The sequence below is a fragment of the Opisthocomus hoazin genome, chromosome 3 (genome assembly GCF_030867145.1).
Source record: "Opisthocomus hoazin isolate bOpiHoa1 chromosome 3, bOpiHoa1.hap1, whole genome shotgun sequence".
NCBI classification, from domain to species: Eukaryota; Metazoa; Chordata; class Aves; order Opisthocomiformes; family Opisthocomidae; genus Opisthocomus; species Opisthocomus hoazin.
In genome coordinates, this window is record NC_134416.1 from 21,793,372 (window position 1) to 21,807,916 (window position 14,545).

Sequence of the window (14,545 nt, forward strand, 5' to 3'; positions counted from 1 at the left end):
AGTGGCATCATTTTGTTATTGTACAATTCCATAATGCTCTTGCATTTTTAATACTGACTGTAATTCTGTTCTCTCCTTCCTCATCCAAATACAGAAAAAAACCAGAAAGGACACTCAGAGCACAGGGTTTCAGGGCACAAATTGGCAACAAGAAGTGCTAGACAGATTAGGACTTCCCAACTTAGAGGGAAGAAAAATGCAAAAGACCCTACAATAATGAGTTTTAATAAAGTGAACAGGAAAAAACTGTTGACTGTAACAGATGAAACAGGCGTATCAAATAAAATTGCTAGACTGAAGGTTTGGAACAAAAAAAATGGGGACAAATTTGCCCAATCCATGAATAAATGATGAAATTTCATTTCTGAAAGAGGTTGTAGACACACACAACCAAATTTATACAAGTTCAAAAAAGCAGATAAAAAAAAATCTATGCAGAAATGTCATTAAGAGTTATTAAAAACAGTTACCACTTCTGGCACAGGAAAACTGTAACATGAAGATGAATAGAAACTGGCAGGAGAGACCAGAGCATACTGTATGACTGCCTTGGTTCTTATACATTTCTCCTGGTATCTGCTATTGGTCACTGTCGGAAAAAGGACAAGCAAAATGGACTTTTGGCATGACTCCCGTATAGCTGTTCTTACATTCTCAAATACTTAATTTCAAGGAACAAAATCTCCCTCAACATTTAGAAGTGCTACACTCACAAAAGTAAAACACAGAAAAAATGCTGGAATGTGCTCTGCTCTCTCACTTCACTGATCATGATTCAACAAGACGCAAAAACAACCTAGCGAATGTAAATGATGCTGTCAAAAGCAGAAAACATTCTTTTAGGATCCATGCAGTGAATCCCCAGCTTAATCATCCATCCTCCTTGGGGACTATCAGAAGCAGCAGCTGCAGCTCTTCACACCTCTCACCATCTCCGTCCTGTATCAGACACAGTGCCGAGCTATCTTTTTTAATTCCGTTTGAAACTACCACCACACAAACTTAAAGCTTAGGACTGGTTGTGTCTTTCCTGGCAGCGCTAGCAACATATTTAATGAAACACAGACACATCATCTCAGAAAATTCCCCTCTGTTAGTTCATTTGGTGAGCAATTTTCCTTTCTGAAACTTAAAGTAGATAAATGTACAGATCTGCAAAAAGTTAACAGGTGGTCTCTTGTCTGTTCAAAATTCGTGCACAGCTGCTGCAGGAGTTTTGAAGAATTATCACTGTTCAGATGATAAATGGATATCCAATGCTCAGACTTAGTGCTTATTATTCTGATCTTATTTGTCAGAGACAAGGAGCTGGGGGGGTGGGGAGGAAGTCACCGATACAGGCAAGATGGTAGTAATGCACATTGACAGAAAGAGATGCTAGGAAGCATGAACTCAGATATTCATGATACAGAATTGTTGCCTTTTTACATGATACCAAGTATTATGATCTTGCTCTGAATCTTTCTAGTATCTGGATTCCCACATGTCTTCAACCACCTCCTGTCCCTTTTCTGAACCATGCCCTGCTTGACTAGAAAAAGAATCTCAAAACAGTACAGGAAGGTGTAACTTCATATGACCATGCTGTTGACCACATACTTGTTCCTGTCCATTCCCATAAACAACAGAGCTGTTAGTGATTGATTTTATGAGCCCTGAAAGAGCTTCATCTACAATAACATCTTGTTCTGAAAATTCTATTTTTAATTCTTCGTTCACACAACTATATTACTAGACCCATGAAGTCAATGAGATTATTCACATGCCCTAAGCTAAGCAAGCATATACAGCATCCTGTTGCATTAAAAGCTTGTTTGAAAAAGTGGCAAGAAAAACAGCAGAAGAATTATCCCAATAAAGACATCGGATTTTCTATTAGAATTAAGGCAGAACTTTGTGTCTTATCTCACTTTCCCCTGGTGCTGACCAAGTGCTCTGCAATCTTCTTCATGACTGAACTGAAGAATCAGGAGAAACTGCAGATGCACCAGGATGCCAGTGGAGCAGGTCAGACACCAGCCTAAGTCTTCAACACATGAACTCAATTTCCATTCTCCTCATCAATCTTCGTTGCGCTCCTGGACAGGCCACCTCAAGAAGGGCCCGATGGACAAAAATATTTAGTTATCTAATTAAATAGATGGGTCTACAGCCAATTTGCTCCCCAAAAGCAGAATCTTTTCCATGGTAAAATAATGCAAAAAGGCATTCAACTTAATCTCATACAGACATGTACATACAGTAAAAAATTCCGCATTTAATATTCGTTATAGAATTGAAATCAATAGTAAAATCAGAGAACTAACTGCCTGCTTAGGAACTGAGTCGTAAATAATTTCGCAGAGCTGGGCTTTCATCTGCTCTCTGTATGTAAAATGTCAGTACTGTTCCATCTCACATGGCTGCTGGGGCCAAATGACAGAAAAAACTGACATTCAAATACTGCTTCCATTTGTAAGGTTCTTATGTAAGAGCCCCATTCCCAGAAATGCGGACTTGCTTATCTTACAGAAAATATGGATATATCAATTCCACAAAAGTTTCCTACTGAATTTTACACAAGCAATCCACCCAAAACATAAACCCTAATGTAATATCCAGGCCACTAATAAAGATACTGAGAACACTGTGAAGATCAACTTGGGATTAAAAAATGCCTAGAGTTTGAACGCGGCATTACATTTCATATTGCAATATTATATCAAAGTTTAGGCATTGTATTATCTGAATTTACAAACGATACCACTAAACAATAACTATTTACTTCAAAAGACTACCAGTCATTTTAAGGGCAGGCGGATATTGGCATTTTTTCAGTAGCATGCTTGAGCATTCAGCCTTATCTCCAGCTATGAAATGTACCTCAGTTTTCTTTAGTGATGAAAGAACAGGAATTCCTTCTTGCAGAACCACAAGTCTGGTCACCTGCAGCATTCAAATAGTATACGCCTTCAGTATTAGAGCTAAAACAGCTACTGACAGAACTAATACACACCAGGTACCACGGGAATAAGAGACATTTCACCAGTAGCTCTCAGAGCTGACAGCAGAAAAAAAAATGCCTCAAGGCAAAATGTGATTTTTTTTTTAAATTATTTTTTTTAGGGAAGGCAAAAAAAACCCAAAGCACCCAAAACTTAAATATTAATACAAATCCATCTGGTGTGACCTCCTACCCACCCTTCAAGCCATCTGTTACCCTACATCTGACCTGACCTCTCCTGTTAACTAACCACCTATCTTTCCATTACTTGTTCCTCTCTCTTTTGGTCCTCACAGTTCTGCTTCCTTCTCCTTCTACTCAGTTCCTTCTGGATGGTTTTTTCCTTCTCCAGCTCATCGCTTGGGTGCAACTCAGAAAAGAAAGGAGTCTCCCTACTTTCTGCCCCTTCCCCATAGTCCTACGGCCATGAGGAGCAACTAGAAGGAAGTCCTGCTTAGTCTCTGTAGCCTGGCATAGACCATGCTCTATGCAACTGGGATTTTAAGAAGATGTATTTAATAAAAATTCCAGAAGTCTCTACTGAGAACATGAAGTGAAGATTTTCAAATGACTGTAACTTGGCCAGTTTAGGTGTTTTTCTCATAGTAAAATAAAAGCTGCATTTTATCAAGAGCTCTTATCCTGTTGGTACCCAAGGCTTTCCTCCAAAGCAGAGCAGGATGAGGATTTCTCAATTAAATACATTAACAGCAACACCAAACAAAAAAGTCCTTTCTACCAACTCTGCTAAAAACACCAATGCCCCTCTTATTTTCTTCCAAGAAACAGACTAACCATTTTATCTGAAGATCTATAAACAACTCAGTCACCGTTCAGCAACAGTATAAAGATTTTCAACTGGATACTACATTAAATTTCAATTAATAAAAAGATGCTACAAATGAAAATGTTATGCGGCCTTAATAATAGAGTACTCCGCCAACTACAGCTCTAATAAGCCCTCATTTCAGCCAAAATCGACGAGAATGGAAAATGTTCCCATTCTTATCCTATTAAAATACACACAGGTTGTGCTTTTCATAGGACTCACTTCTCATTCACTAATGTTAAACTCTTCAGAGAAGGGACAGATTCTTCATCGACATCTGCATGCTCTGAAAAACCAAACACGATCTCTGAAGTGACAACATTAACATTTCTCCATTGTTGAGCCATGTTTTTCAGGAAGCATGCTCAGAGTGAGATAAAACATTGGGAGATGGTCATCTTTTAAAACCAAAGACTGCTTTGAATTCTGTCCTAAGAAATGAAATAATTACTGTTATCTTAACTTTAGTGTCTTGCACGCAACAAAACCTCATCTGAAAGTGAAAGTCCATTACGTAATTTGAGTTCAAAGTTCACTTTTCATAATGGAAAAGTCCACTAGGTGTCTAAAATAAATATTTTTTTGAGAAAGCTTTTTCCATGCTTCAATTTGAAACTGTCAGTTGATGCAAAGTATGATTTTTACATGATTCGTGTGAACAAATGTCTGTTTCACTTACAGCACTTGCCAAAATCTTTAATGTATATAAGCAACTCCATGTGTCAGCAGACCAAAAGAAATTGCTATAAAGTAAGGTGAGTGCCAAGACAAACTCAGCAAGAGTTTCTTTTTTAAAATCTTGAAATATTTATTTTCCTACAGCAGCCACATGTGTGCACGGAAATAATTAACAGGTAAAAGACACAAAGAAATCTGCACATGACAATTTATCAAAATTTTCTATTTAACTTTCACTTCACACGCAACGCTTTGCCAACCTATTCTATAGTTATACAGCAAGGAACCTTTGCTTTGCATTTAACATTCTCCACTTCTATTCTCAGATCTTAAGAAATCAAATAGATCATGCAGCTGTTCTAATATTTACATCTTATGCTTCTAAATATTACCATTTCATTATCTTTATGATTTTGTTAAGGAGGAAATCCAAACGAGGTAATACTCACGCATATTACTTATTTGAATATATCATTTTGTTTTATAAAACCATCCAACAAACCATTCAGATGACGTTAGCAATGTTGAGACAGCTGAAGAGTAAAACTGCCACAAACACACACTGGAAAGATCTGTGGTCCACAGAAGTCATTGTAATATGGTGCTTCATTTTCCACTGGCTTCAGCAAAAGGTCATAAAACGTGCACCTAGGTGACCTATTCTTGTGGCTTCGCTGCACCTGGGTTCCATCTTGTTCTAACATGACTCGGAAGACTTCATGTCTCTGAAACTCTTTGGGTCATACACTGATAAAACCCACCAAGATTTACTGCAGACAGCTACGCACCTTGTGCTCAAACTTCTACTCAAAACCACTAGAGACTTTCAAAGGACAACTGCAGATCACCTGCATTTGTCTCGCAGAACATATTTCAAATCATACTGCTCTAGGGAGAGCGAACAAATGAGAGTGAAGAATTGAAGTAGTTCTTTTTACCCCCCCCCCCCCAAAAAACATAAGTTTTATCACTGCTAAAAGACACAGACTTTAATCTACCACTGTCATCCGAGTGCTTAACTTGTATTAATGTTTTCAGATGCGTTGCCTTGCAAATAATTTTCTGGTTTGGTGGTTTTGGGTGGTTTTTGGTAGTTTGTTGGGTTTTTCTAATTTGTTTTGTGGGTTTTTTTTAATGGTTCACTTAGCTTAAGTGATGGCACTTCATCTGTATCCAGCTCTGTCATACCCTAGTCAACCTCAGTTATCTGTGTTTCTGTGGGCATTCCCCTCCTGAACAGGAGACCACATCAAGCTGACTGAAGAAAGGCAGAGGTCCAAAATGCACCAAGGAAGGTTTACATGAGACCACCAAAACAACTCCAATAGCCCAAGTATGACATTTACATAGAAGTTAACCCAATAAAGAGAACCAGTTCCTTGAAACCAAGTAACACACACTAACATATCCCCAAACAGGTAATGGTTAATAATAATAAATTGACTTCGTCAAAATGTGACACAAAAATTTGAAACTCCATAGCTTCTTCATAATTCTAGTTATATCCTTGTAAAATAAAATGCATGAAAATATATTGCTACAAGTTTCCCTTGACTTTCATTTTGTCATCTAATAGTTTAAGGTGGCTTACGCAACGAGTACTCAAAAAATGCTTAAAAGTACAGTCTGTCTCAGATTTTGTTTTAATACGCTTGGCAAGCTTTATGGCATTTTGGTTCAAAAGCTAGTGAAGTGTCCCAGACAATTAATCAAAATAACTGCGATTCAAGCACTACCTGAGTGTATTCATACTTCATCTTTAAGATTAAACATTAGGAAGACAGAAGACACATGGCAGACTGTGTTGGTCCTTCAAATACTTAATATTCAGGGAAAATGGAACAGCTGAAAGGCCCAATCTAAACCCTGCTAAGACTGCTGGAAAGATTGCTAGTTATAATCCTGTCTTCTAAATTCAGTGTTTAAGTAGGTAGCACATTAAGCAGGTAGTACATCATGCCTTCTCATCGTGAATCTCATTTGTTCTAATGAAGGCAACATCGGTTATTACACTAGGAAACTAAAGGAAACAAATACAGTAATACAGACACACTTCTTTCCACAGTGAAACCCACCAAATGCAATCACAATTTCAAACAACAAACCACTGCAGTTAAGAAAAATCTTTTAAACTTACTGTGTTAGTTGAATCTTCTTGTAAAATTCTATCGTACAACTGGATAGCGTCATCATACCTGTTCAAAGAAATCATTCGCATTTATTTCTGCTAAGACAGAACTCCTGACTTTTTTGACTGTCCTAGCAATAGCTGCACTTTTTATACTGAATATATTTAAGCAAACTATATTAAAACAAAATTCTCCTCAGTGAGTGCTAAATATGAACAGCAGTATTTTATATCTCCAAGTTAAAACAAACACATCGTACTTACTTCATGGAATATTGTTTCAGCAGAAACTTACATACTTTACACCCAATTTCTTACTCTCCCGTTTGTTCTCTCTTTTCCTATACCAAGTAGGTCCAATGATCACAGCCTAGCTCTCCCATTCACCTCTCCCAAGAAACAGAAACCCGCAAATTTGACAGGCCATCCGAAATAGTGACTTTTCACTCCTTTGTTGTAGTTTAAAACTTCATGTAAGCTTCTTCTGTTATGATTTTATAAAGTACAAGCAGCCACATACAGCAAACTGGGGGGATTCACAGAAGAGTCCACCCCTAGACCATACCACAAATCTTGAAAGAAAATGCTTTCCACCATCACTACATAGGTTCTATTAATTAATTCTGCTATTTGAAGTACACTTGAAACAGGTTACTCCAGCTGCTATAAATGCTTTAAACCTCCTGGGAAACAGGTCTGTGTGTTCAGCCAGCTGAGTACATGACCCAAACTGGACAAATGAAATAATTCAATTCAAAACACGTTTGACTACACAGCTGTTGTCCTATCACCATATGACTAGGGCATACTTTATGTCTTCATGTATAGTTTGACATGTAGTTTTTCAGAGGTACTGCTGCTTGATTTTGATGCTACACATCCCCTTCTCACCTTGGACACTCATTTACGTACACTCACTGCTCCCTAAGCACTGCTGAAATTAGCATAGCTCAGCTGTTCAGTCCAGCCACCAGAAGGTACGAGCACAAATGTGAAAGCAAGCACAAAAGCAGAAATGAGTAGAAGGTGACTACTAAAGACTTCAGCAGACATGCTGTAAAGTGCTGTATTCATGCTCTCTGTTAGTTTCTACTTTATGAAACATATTTTACAAGACTGAACTTGACGTCCACAACCACAGTTTTACGGGGTGAAGTTCCAGAATATCATTCTTTTGATGTGAAAGTGTCTACAGGGATGTCTCAGTCTACAGTGATGTTCTTCACTGTTTCCTCTTCCTGTCGGGGAAGGCAGGATCCTTCCTAGATCCTAGAAGTCACTTAGAATTTAACAAGCAGCTCACTTCTTCAGTTGAAAATGTGACCCCTCCAGCCTAAGTCTCCCTACGCTTCATTTACAGTCAGTGGAGAGAGACAGGCTTCTCCAGTGCATGGCTTAGAGCACCTGCAGATGGGTTCCTGTTCAAGACAGGAAACCTCTTTCTTTTCTGACTTCTGAAGAAAATCTATGAAGACAAAACCTCAGCTTTTGTTAATGCCTCTGCTCCCTGATATTCCAATCTAAGGATCTAACCTGACAGAGACATTTTGTCAAGAATTTTCATGAGCACTTTCAGAAAAACATGGCTTAATAGCACTGCACTGCTAAAACAACACGTTTGTGCAGCAGTCATTTCCCACAAAGATCTGTTCCCATGCAACAACATCTTCAATGTAGTCACATAAGCCTGAACAGAATTACGATCTTTTGCACTTGTGAGTAGGTTTTGGGAAGAGGGGAAATCTGTTGTCATTCTCTCACTGTCTTCCTACCCTATATCAAATGAAGACAGAAAAAGAGATAAGTTTAATGGAAATTCTTCCTGAAAGTGTATTTGACATAAAGTGCGTGTGAAATGTGGAATATCTAGTTGCCTCGAGACTGCTCCTGTGATTGTGGAGTCCAGTTATCCACTCTCCGATCCAAGCAATGGACATTCACTGGTGGCTCACATAATATAATATTATCAAAATTAATTTTGCAAGAGTGTAATGGATGAAGAACTTATGATAAATAAATAAATTTTTTTAAAAAAAGCATTTAGAGTCTATTTCTACATTCCAATTCCTTCATATCAAGATGGCCCAAAAGCTCCAAATCTCACCAACTCTGTGGCATGGAACAGATTTGTTAGCATTCAAAGGCACTGCAAGCTGGAAGTCCTTCTCAACACCCAAGACCAAGTGCCTTAGAACAGAATGTTGATATCAAAAGTGTATCCAAGGAGCAAGGCAGACACTAAATATCAATCACAGAATCACAGGTTGGAAAAGACCTCGAAGATCATCAAGTCCAACCATCCACCCAACACCACCATGCCTACCAAATCATATCCTGAAGTGCCATATCTACAGGTTTTTTAAACACCTCCAGGGATGGGGACTCCACCACTTCCCTGGGCAGCCTGTGACAATGCCTGACCACTCTTTCAGTAAAGAAATTTTTCCTAATATCCAGTCGAAACCTCCCCTGATGCAACTTGGGGCCACTGCCTCTCGTGTTATAGCTACTTACTTGGGAGAAGAGACCAACACCTGCCTCACTACAACCTCCTTTCAGGTAGTTGTAGAGAGCAATAAGGTCTCCCCTCAGCCTCCTCTCCCCCAGACTAAACAGCCCCAGTTCCTTCGTAAGACTTGTTCTCCAGACCCCTCACCAGCCTCGCTGCACTTCTCTGGACATGCTCCAGCACCTCAGTGTCCTTCTTGTAGTGAGGGGCCCAAAACTGAACACAGTACTCGAGGTGCAGCCTCACTGGTGCAGAGTACAGGGGCACGATCACCGCCCTACTGCTGCTGGCCACACTATTCCTGACACAAGCCAGGATGCTGTTGGCCTTCTTGGCCACCTGGGCACACTGCTGGCTCATGTTCAGCTGGCTGTCGAACAACACTGCTAGGTTTTTTTCCTCTGGGCAGCTTTCCAGCCACTCCTCCCCAAGCCTGTAGTGTTGCATGGGGTGGTTGTGACCCAAGTGCAGGACCCGGCACTTGGTCTTGTTGAACCTCATACAACTGGCCTTGGCCCATCGATCCAGCCTGTCCAGATCCCTCTGCAGAGCCTTCCTACCCTTGAGTAGATCAACACTCTCACCCATCTTGGTGTCATCTGCAAACTTCCTGAGGGAGCACTCAATCCCCTCATCCAGATCATTGATAAAGATGTTAAATAAGACCGGACCCAAAACTGAGCCCTAAGGAACACCGCTTGTGACCGGCCGCCAGCTGGATTTAACTCCATTCACGACCACTCTCTACGCTCGGCCATTCAGCCAGTTCTTTATCCAGTGAAGAGTACACCCATGCAAACCATGGGCAGCCAGTTTCTCCAGGAGGATGCTGTGGGGAACAGTGTCAAAGGCCTTACGAAAGTCCAGGTAGATGACGTCCACAGCCTTTCTCTCACCCACTAGGTGGGTCAGCTGGTTATAGGAGATCGGGTTGGTCAAGCAGGACCTGCCTTTCATGAACCCATGCTGGATGGGCCTGATCCCCTGGTTGTCCTTCACATGCCTGGTGAGCGCACTCAGGATGAATCCCTCCATAATCTTCCCTGGCACCGAGGTCAGGCTGACAGGCCCGTAGCTCCCTATATCCTCCTTCCAGCCCTTCTTGTAGATGGGTGTTACACTGGTGATCCTCCAGTCATCTGGGACCTCCCCTGTCAGCCAGGACTGCTGATAGATGATGGAGTGTCTTGGCCAGCTCCTCTGCCAGTTCCCTCAGCACTTTTGGGTGGATCCCATCCAGCCCCATAGACTTGTAAGGGTCCAGGTGGCATAGCAGGTCATTAACTGCTTCCTACTGGATTATAGGGGGTTTATTCTGCTCTCCTCTATCTTCCAGCACTGGGCTGACTACCCTGGGAATAACAAGTCTGACTATTAAAGACTGAGGCGAAGAAGGCATTAAGTACCTCAGCCTTGTTGGTAATACTCCCCCTCGCATCCTATAAGGGATGGAGACTCTCCTTGGCCCTCTTTTTGTTGTTAATGTGTTTGTAAAAACATTTTTTGTTGTCCCTTACAACCCTGGCCTGAGTTCTAGATGGGCTTTTGCCTTTCTAATTTTCTCTCTGCAGGACCTAACGAGACCCCTGTACTCCTCTGGAGTCACCCGCCCTTTCGTCCACAGGTGGTAGACCCTCCTTTTTTTCCTGAGTCCCAGCAATAGCTCCCTGTTCAGCCAGTCATCTTGCCTGCCGGTTCATCTTGTGGCACATGGGGACAGCCTGTTCCTGTGCCTTTAAGACTTCTTCCTCGAAGAATGTCCAGCTTGCCTGGACCCCTTTGCCCTTCAGAACTCTCTCCCAGGGGACTCTCTCAACCAGCATCCTGAACAGACTAAAAAAGCACCTTCAAGCCCTGAGTTCATTCATCTTGAAAGCTGCAAGCTTTCAAGCTATTCATTATTTTAATAACTCCTGTTAAACTTGGCATGTTATAACCCTTCTATAGCATATTTCAAAAAGGTCAGTCTGATTTTTAGGTTCTGCCATTCTATTCATACATTTTTTGAGTTGTTTCTATAACAAACTCTATAGATTCAATCCTTATTAATTTCTACTGGATTTATCCACAATCAGAAAACAAGGGAAAAGAGCTACATCCTGCAGTAATTAGGAGCATCGGAGAACAATGAAAGCAAAAAATCGCTGACACTGATTTTCATATGCTGATATAGCTCTGTGAGATGAAACGTATACCTCAGACTGCCAAAAAAGTGCCCAGTGTTTTACTGTATAATGACTTATGCTGTCAGGTAAGAGACGTTTTTGATCTATGAAGTCTGATGGGAAGATTGCAAAAATGTAACACTGCACAGTACATGCAAAAATGCAATAAAAATGTTTAAACTTTATAATATGATCATGCACACCATTATTTTCTATAAAGAAACTGCCCAGCAATGCCTTGTCATGTTCTTATAGTGCCTTAACACCTTTCTAAGAAACAGCAAGCACCTTTCCAGACAAAAAGTACACTTTTTTAAATTCAGGTTTTACCTTTCCATAGCTTCAAATCGCATTCCAGTTAATCGTTTAACTCTGTGGCTCCCAGGAAACTGCCGCCTCAGTTCCTGAAGACAAAACTACACAAATAAAACCAAAAATACTATTGTGAATATAATTATCTGCACAGAAACTGGAAGAAAAAAGAGAAGTCCTTGGGTGATCGTTCAACAACCTGAAATGGCACTTCTGAGCAAAAGCAAATATCATATCTTGAAATAGGCAATAAAATATATTGATAACAGTTAGCTCAGAAACTGAAACTTTGTCTGTTAGAAGACTAATTCTAAGAAATACCTTATATACAGGTCATTAGATACTCAGGCCTTCTTGGAAACAGTGGTTTGTCTAGAAAAATCAAACTCACCTACTAAAACAGTTCTGATACTATTAAAACTTGAAGTCTACTTAGTTGCCTCAACAACACAAGACAGTAAAAAAACAAAGACAGCAAGAGCTTATGTGATACTTCTTTAATAAATGGATATCTCACAGTGGAACAAACTATGCTAATACTATGCACTGTGTTTATTTTTAAAATAAAACTCTGAAATCCAAAGAAAATGTTTGTCACCAGCTTGGGTTGAGCCTGCTGGCAGAATAGGCATAGCTTCTAACCCCTGAAATCAATGAGACACCTGGGCTGGATAAAATGAATTCATCATAGGCAGATTTCTCTGGATTAGTGAAAAAGGATGTTTGGTATAGGGACTGAGTCACAATTTCCCCAGAGCAAACTAACTCTAACCACATCATGAATGTGGCTAGATAGCATTGCAAAGCTTGTAGCTAACTCATTATGGTGGGAGGCAGGACAGTCCCCAGGCTCCCAAAACGACCAGTGGTTTGAATCACATTAAAAGCTTCACACAGAACCCTCCTTTTTCACGCATTTATTTATACAGCTCAGCTTATGAACTTGTCCTTCAGACCTAACGTTCTAGCAGAGGCCTATCTCATAATCTCTTCCACCTCATCACACCCACCGGTCGAAAGAAAAAAATACAGAAGCAAATCAGTAAAAATTCCTAAGTTCTCTCTCTGCTTCTGTAGATAAACAAGTTGCTAGAGCGCAGCAAAGAGAAATATTCATGTCTCTCCCAGATGCAAAAAAACAGAAGGAAGAGAGAAAGGAAACAGTAATCAAAGAAGTAATGCTCAGACTCAAGTAAGCACAGACTATTTTCATCATGATCATCTTAGTTTCCAACGAACCAAGATCTCGCAATGCAATTTCACATAGCAAAGCTCAGGTTTAGTACAGAAACATTTTACTGGCACTTTCAGTGATGTCTAGCTGAACTGCTGCTGCTCCGGACAAAAACTGTCCTTTTAAATTTAACTTGTTATCTCCATAATCATTTATGCTATTGAGGACTGGCTCTACACTATGTCAATAATCTACTTTTGAGATTCTCTCAGAAACTCAGCAGTTAGAATGGCAAATCTCATTTGTATGTGAAACTTTAATTTGCAGTTAATTTGCTTTCTGATTTTTTTAATCACATTGGGTTTTAAAGGTCTGATAAAGGCAAAGAAATAAACCTGCACTTCAGCATGTAAAACACTAGTAGTGCAAATGCCTGCCAACAGTAGGTGACAACACTAAAACATGCAACTGGCTGATTGCAGCAGGGGCATCCACTATGCGTGGTCATTTTCTGCAGGGTAGATGGGACAACAGTAATAAAAAGAGGAAAGAAAAAGAAAAAACAAAAGTCAGATAAATGACTGAAAACCACCTCAGCCTCCTCATTCGGAGCAGATGAGACCTATTCCCCTTCAGCAAAATGCACCACAGCTGTCAAAAGCTCACTGCTAAAAAGTTCCAAAGCTGTTTGTCTACTTTGGGGCTGCAGCTGTAGCAAAAAGCCACATACGACGTTGACTTCTTTGAATTAACTACTTCTTTATTATAAATCACTCAAATTCAAAAAAATAAAAAAACAACTAAGTTTCCCTCTAAGCTTTTAACCTCCTCTCTGAGCTGCATATAAAATGTTGCACTCCCTCATCTCAATCAATATTGTTCAGAGGGCACAGAAAATGAAACTTAAAATCTCTGCCAGGGTTAGTAAAAACAAGTAAGTGTTTCACAACAGATCTTTCAACACTGGCTCCCTCAACAACTCTGTGAAAGTCTTCCTAAAAAGATCCTGAAAATAAAGACCAAAACTGTTTTAGACATAAATCAGAATCCAGAAATATATTTATTTAAACAGTAGGTCAATTTGTTTTTGTTTAAACAGACAGCTATACTACAACAGTGTTTTCTTCTGAGGAACAAAGGAAAGGAAAGTTCAGAGGGTTCACAACACGTTCAGAGTGTTGGGCTTTATTTTGCAGTGTACTCCATTTTACCATACACATATGGGATGAGAGATAAACTTGTCTAGTTCTGCCTAGTTTCACATTGCCCTTCTCCCAACTACATCCTCTAGTCTGACCCCTTGTATATCACAGACCATTAAGTTTCACCCAAATGACATCACATGAAGCTCAAAGACTTTATGAGGTATTTTGCCACCTGACAGAGAACAATGCACTGGAAGAGTAATCCCCATGAAAGACCTGGACTCCTGAAAATATCTTTCTTTTTACTTAGAACAAGCTCAAACTTGCTGGCTTTCAGGGCACAAGACAAGCAAATGGGTTTTTTTCCCCAGAGGTTTGTGAAAGCAGGATGAAAAGATTACTAAAATTTGTCTGCAAAACAGTTTTGCCTTTTGCAGTTCCTGGCTTTAAAGGATTAGCAAAGCTTAGTTGGGGTTTTTTTGTTTATTTTGGTGTTCTTTTATTTGTCATCTAGTGAAAAGGTGTTATAGTTCTAAATAAACTCATTTTATCTAAATTGTTATTTGTGTAATTCAAATAAATTCACATTCAAATTGACTAAACCCACATACCCATTAAGAAT

The 14,545-nt window shown here is 39.8% G+C and overlaps 1 protein-coding gene across 1 annotated transcript in view; it reads right to left on the reverse strand.

Moving 5' to 3' along the window:
- The window catches only part of EMC2 (ER membrane protein complex subunit 2), a 48,804-nt gene that overhangs the window by 18,959 nt on the left and 15,300 nt on the right, over positions 1 to 14,545 (reverse strand). The window contains 2 exon segments of the mRNA XM_075415682.1: positions 6,628 to 6,685; positions 11,623 to 11,708. Of these exon segments, the coding sequence (XP_075271797.1) occupies positions 6,628 to 6,685; positions 11,623 to 11,708 (144 nt within the window).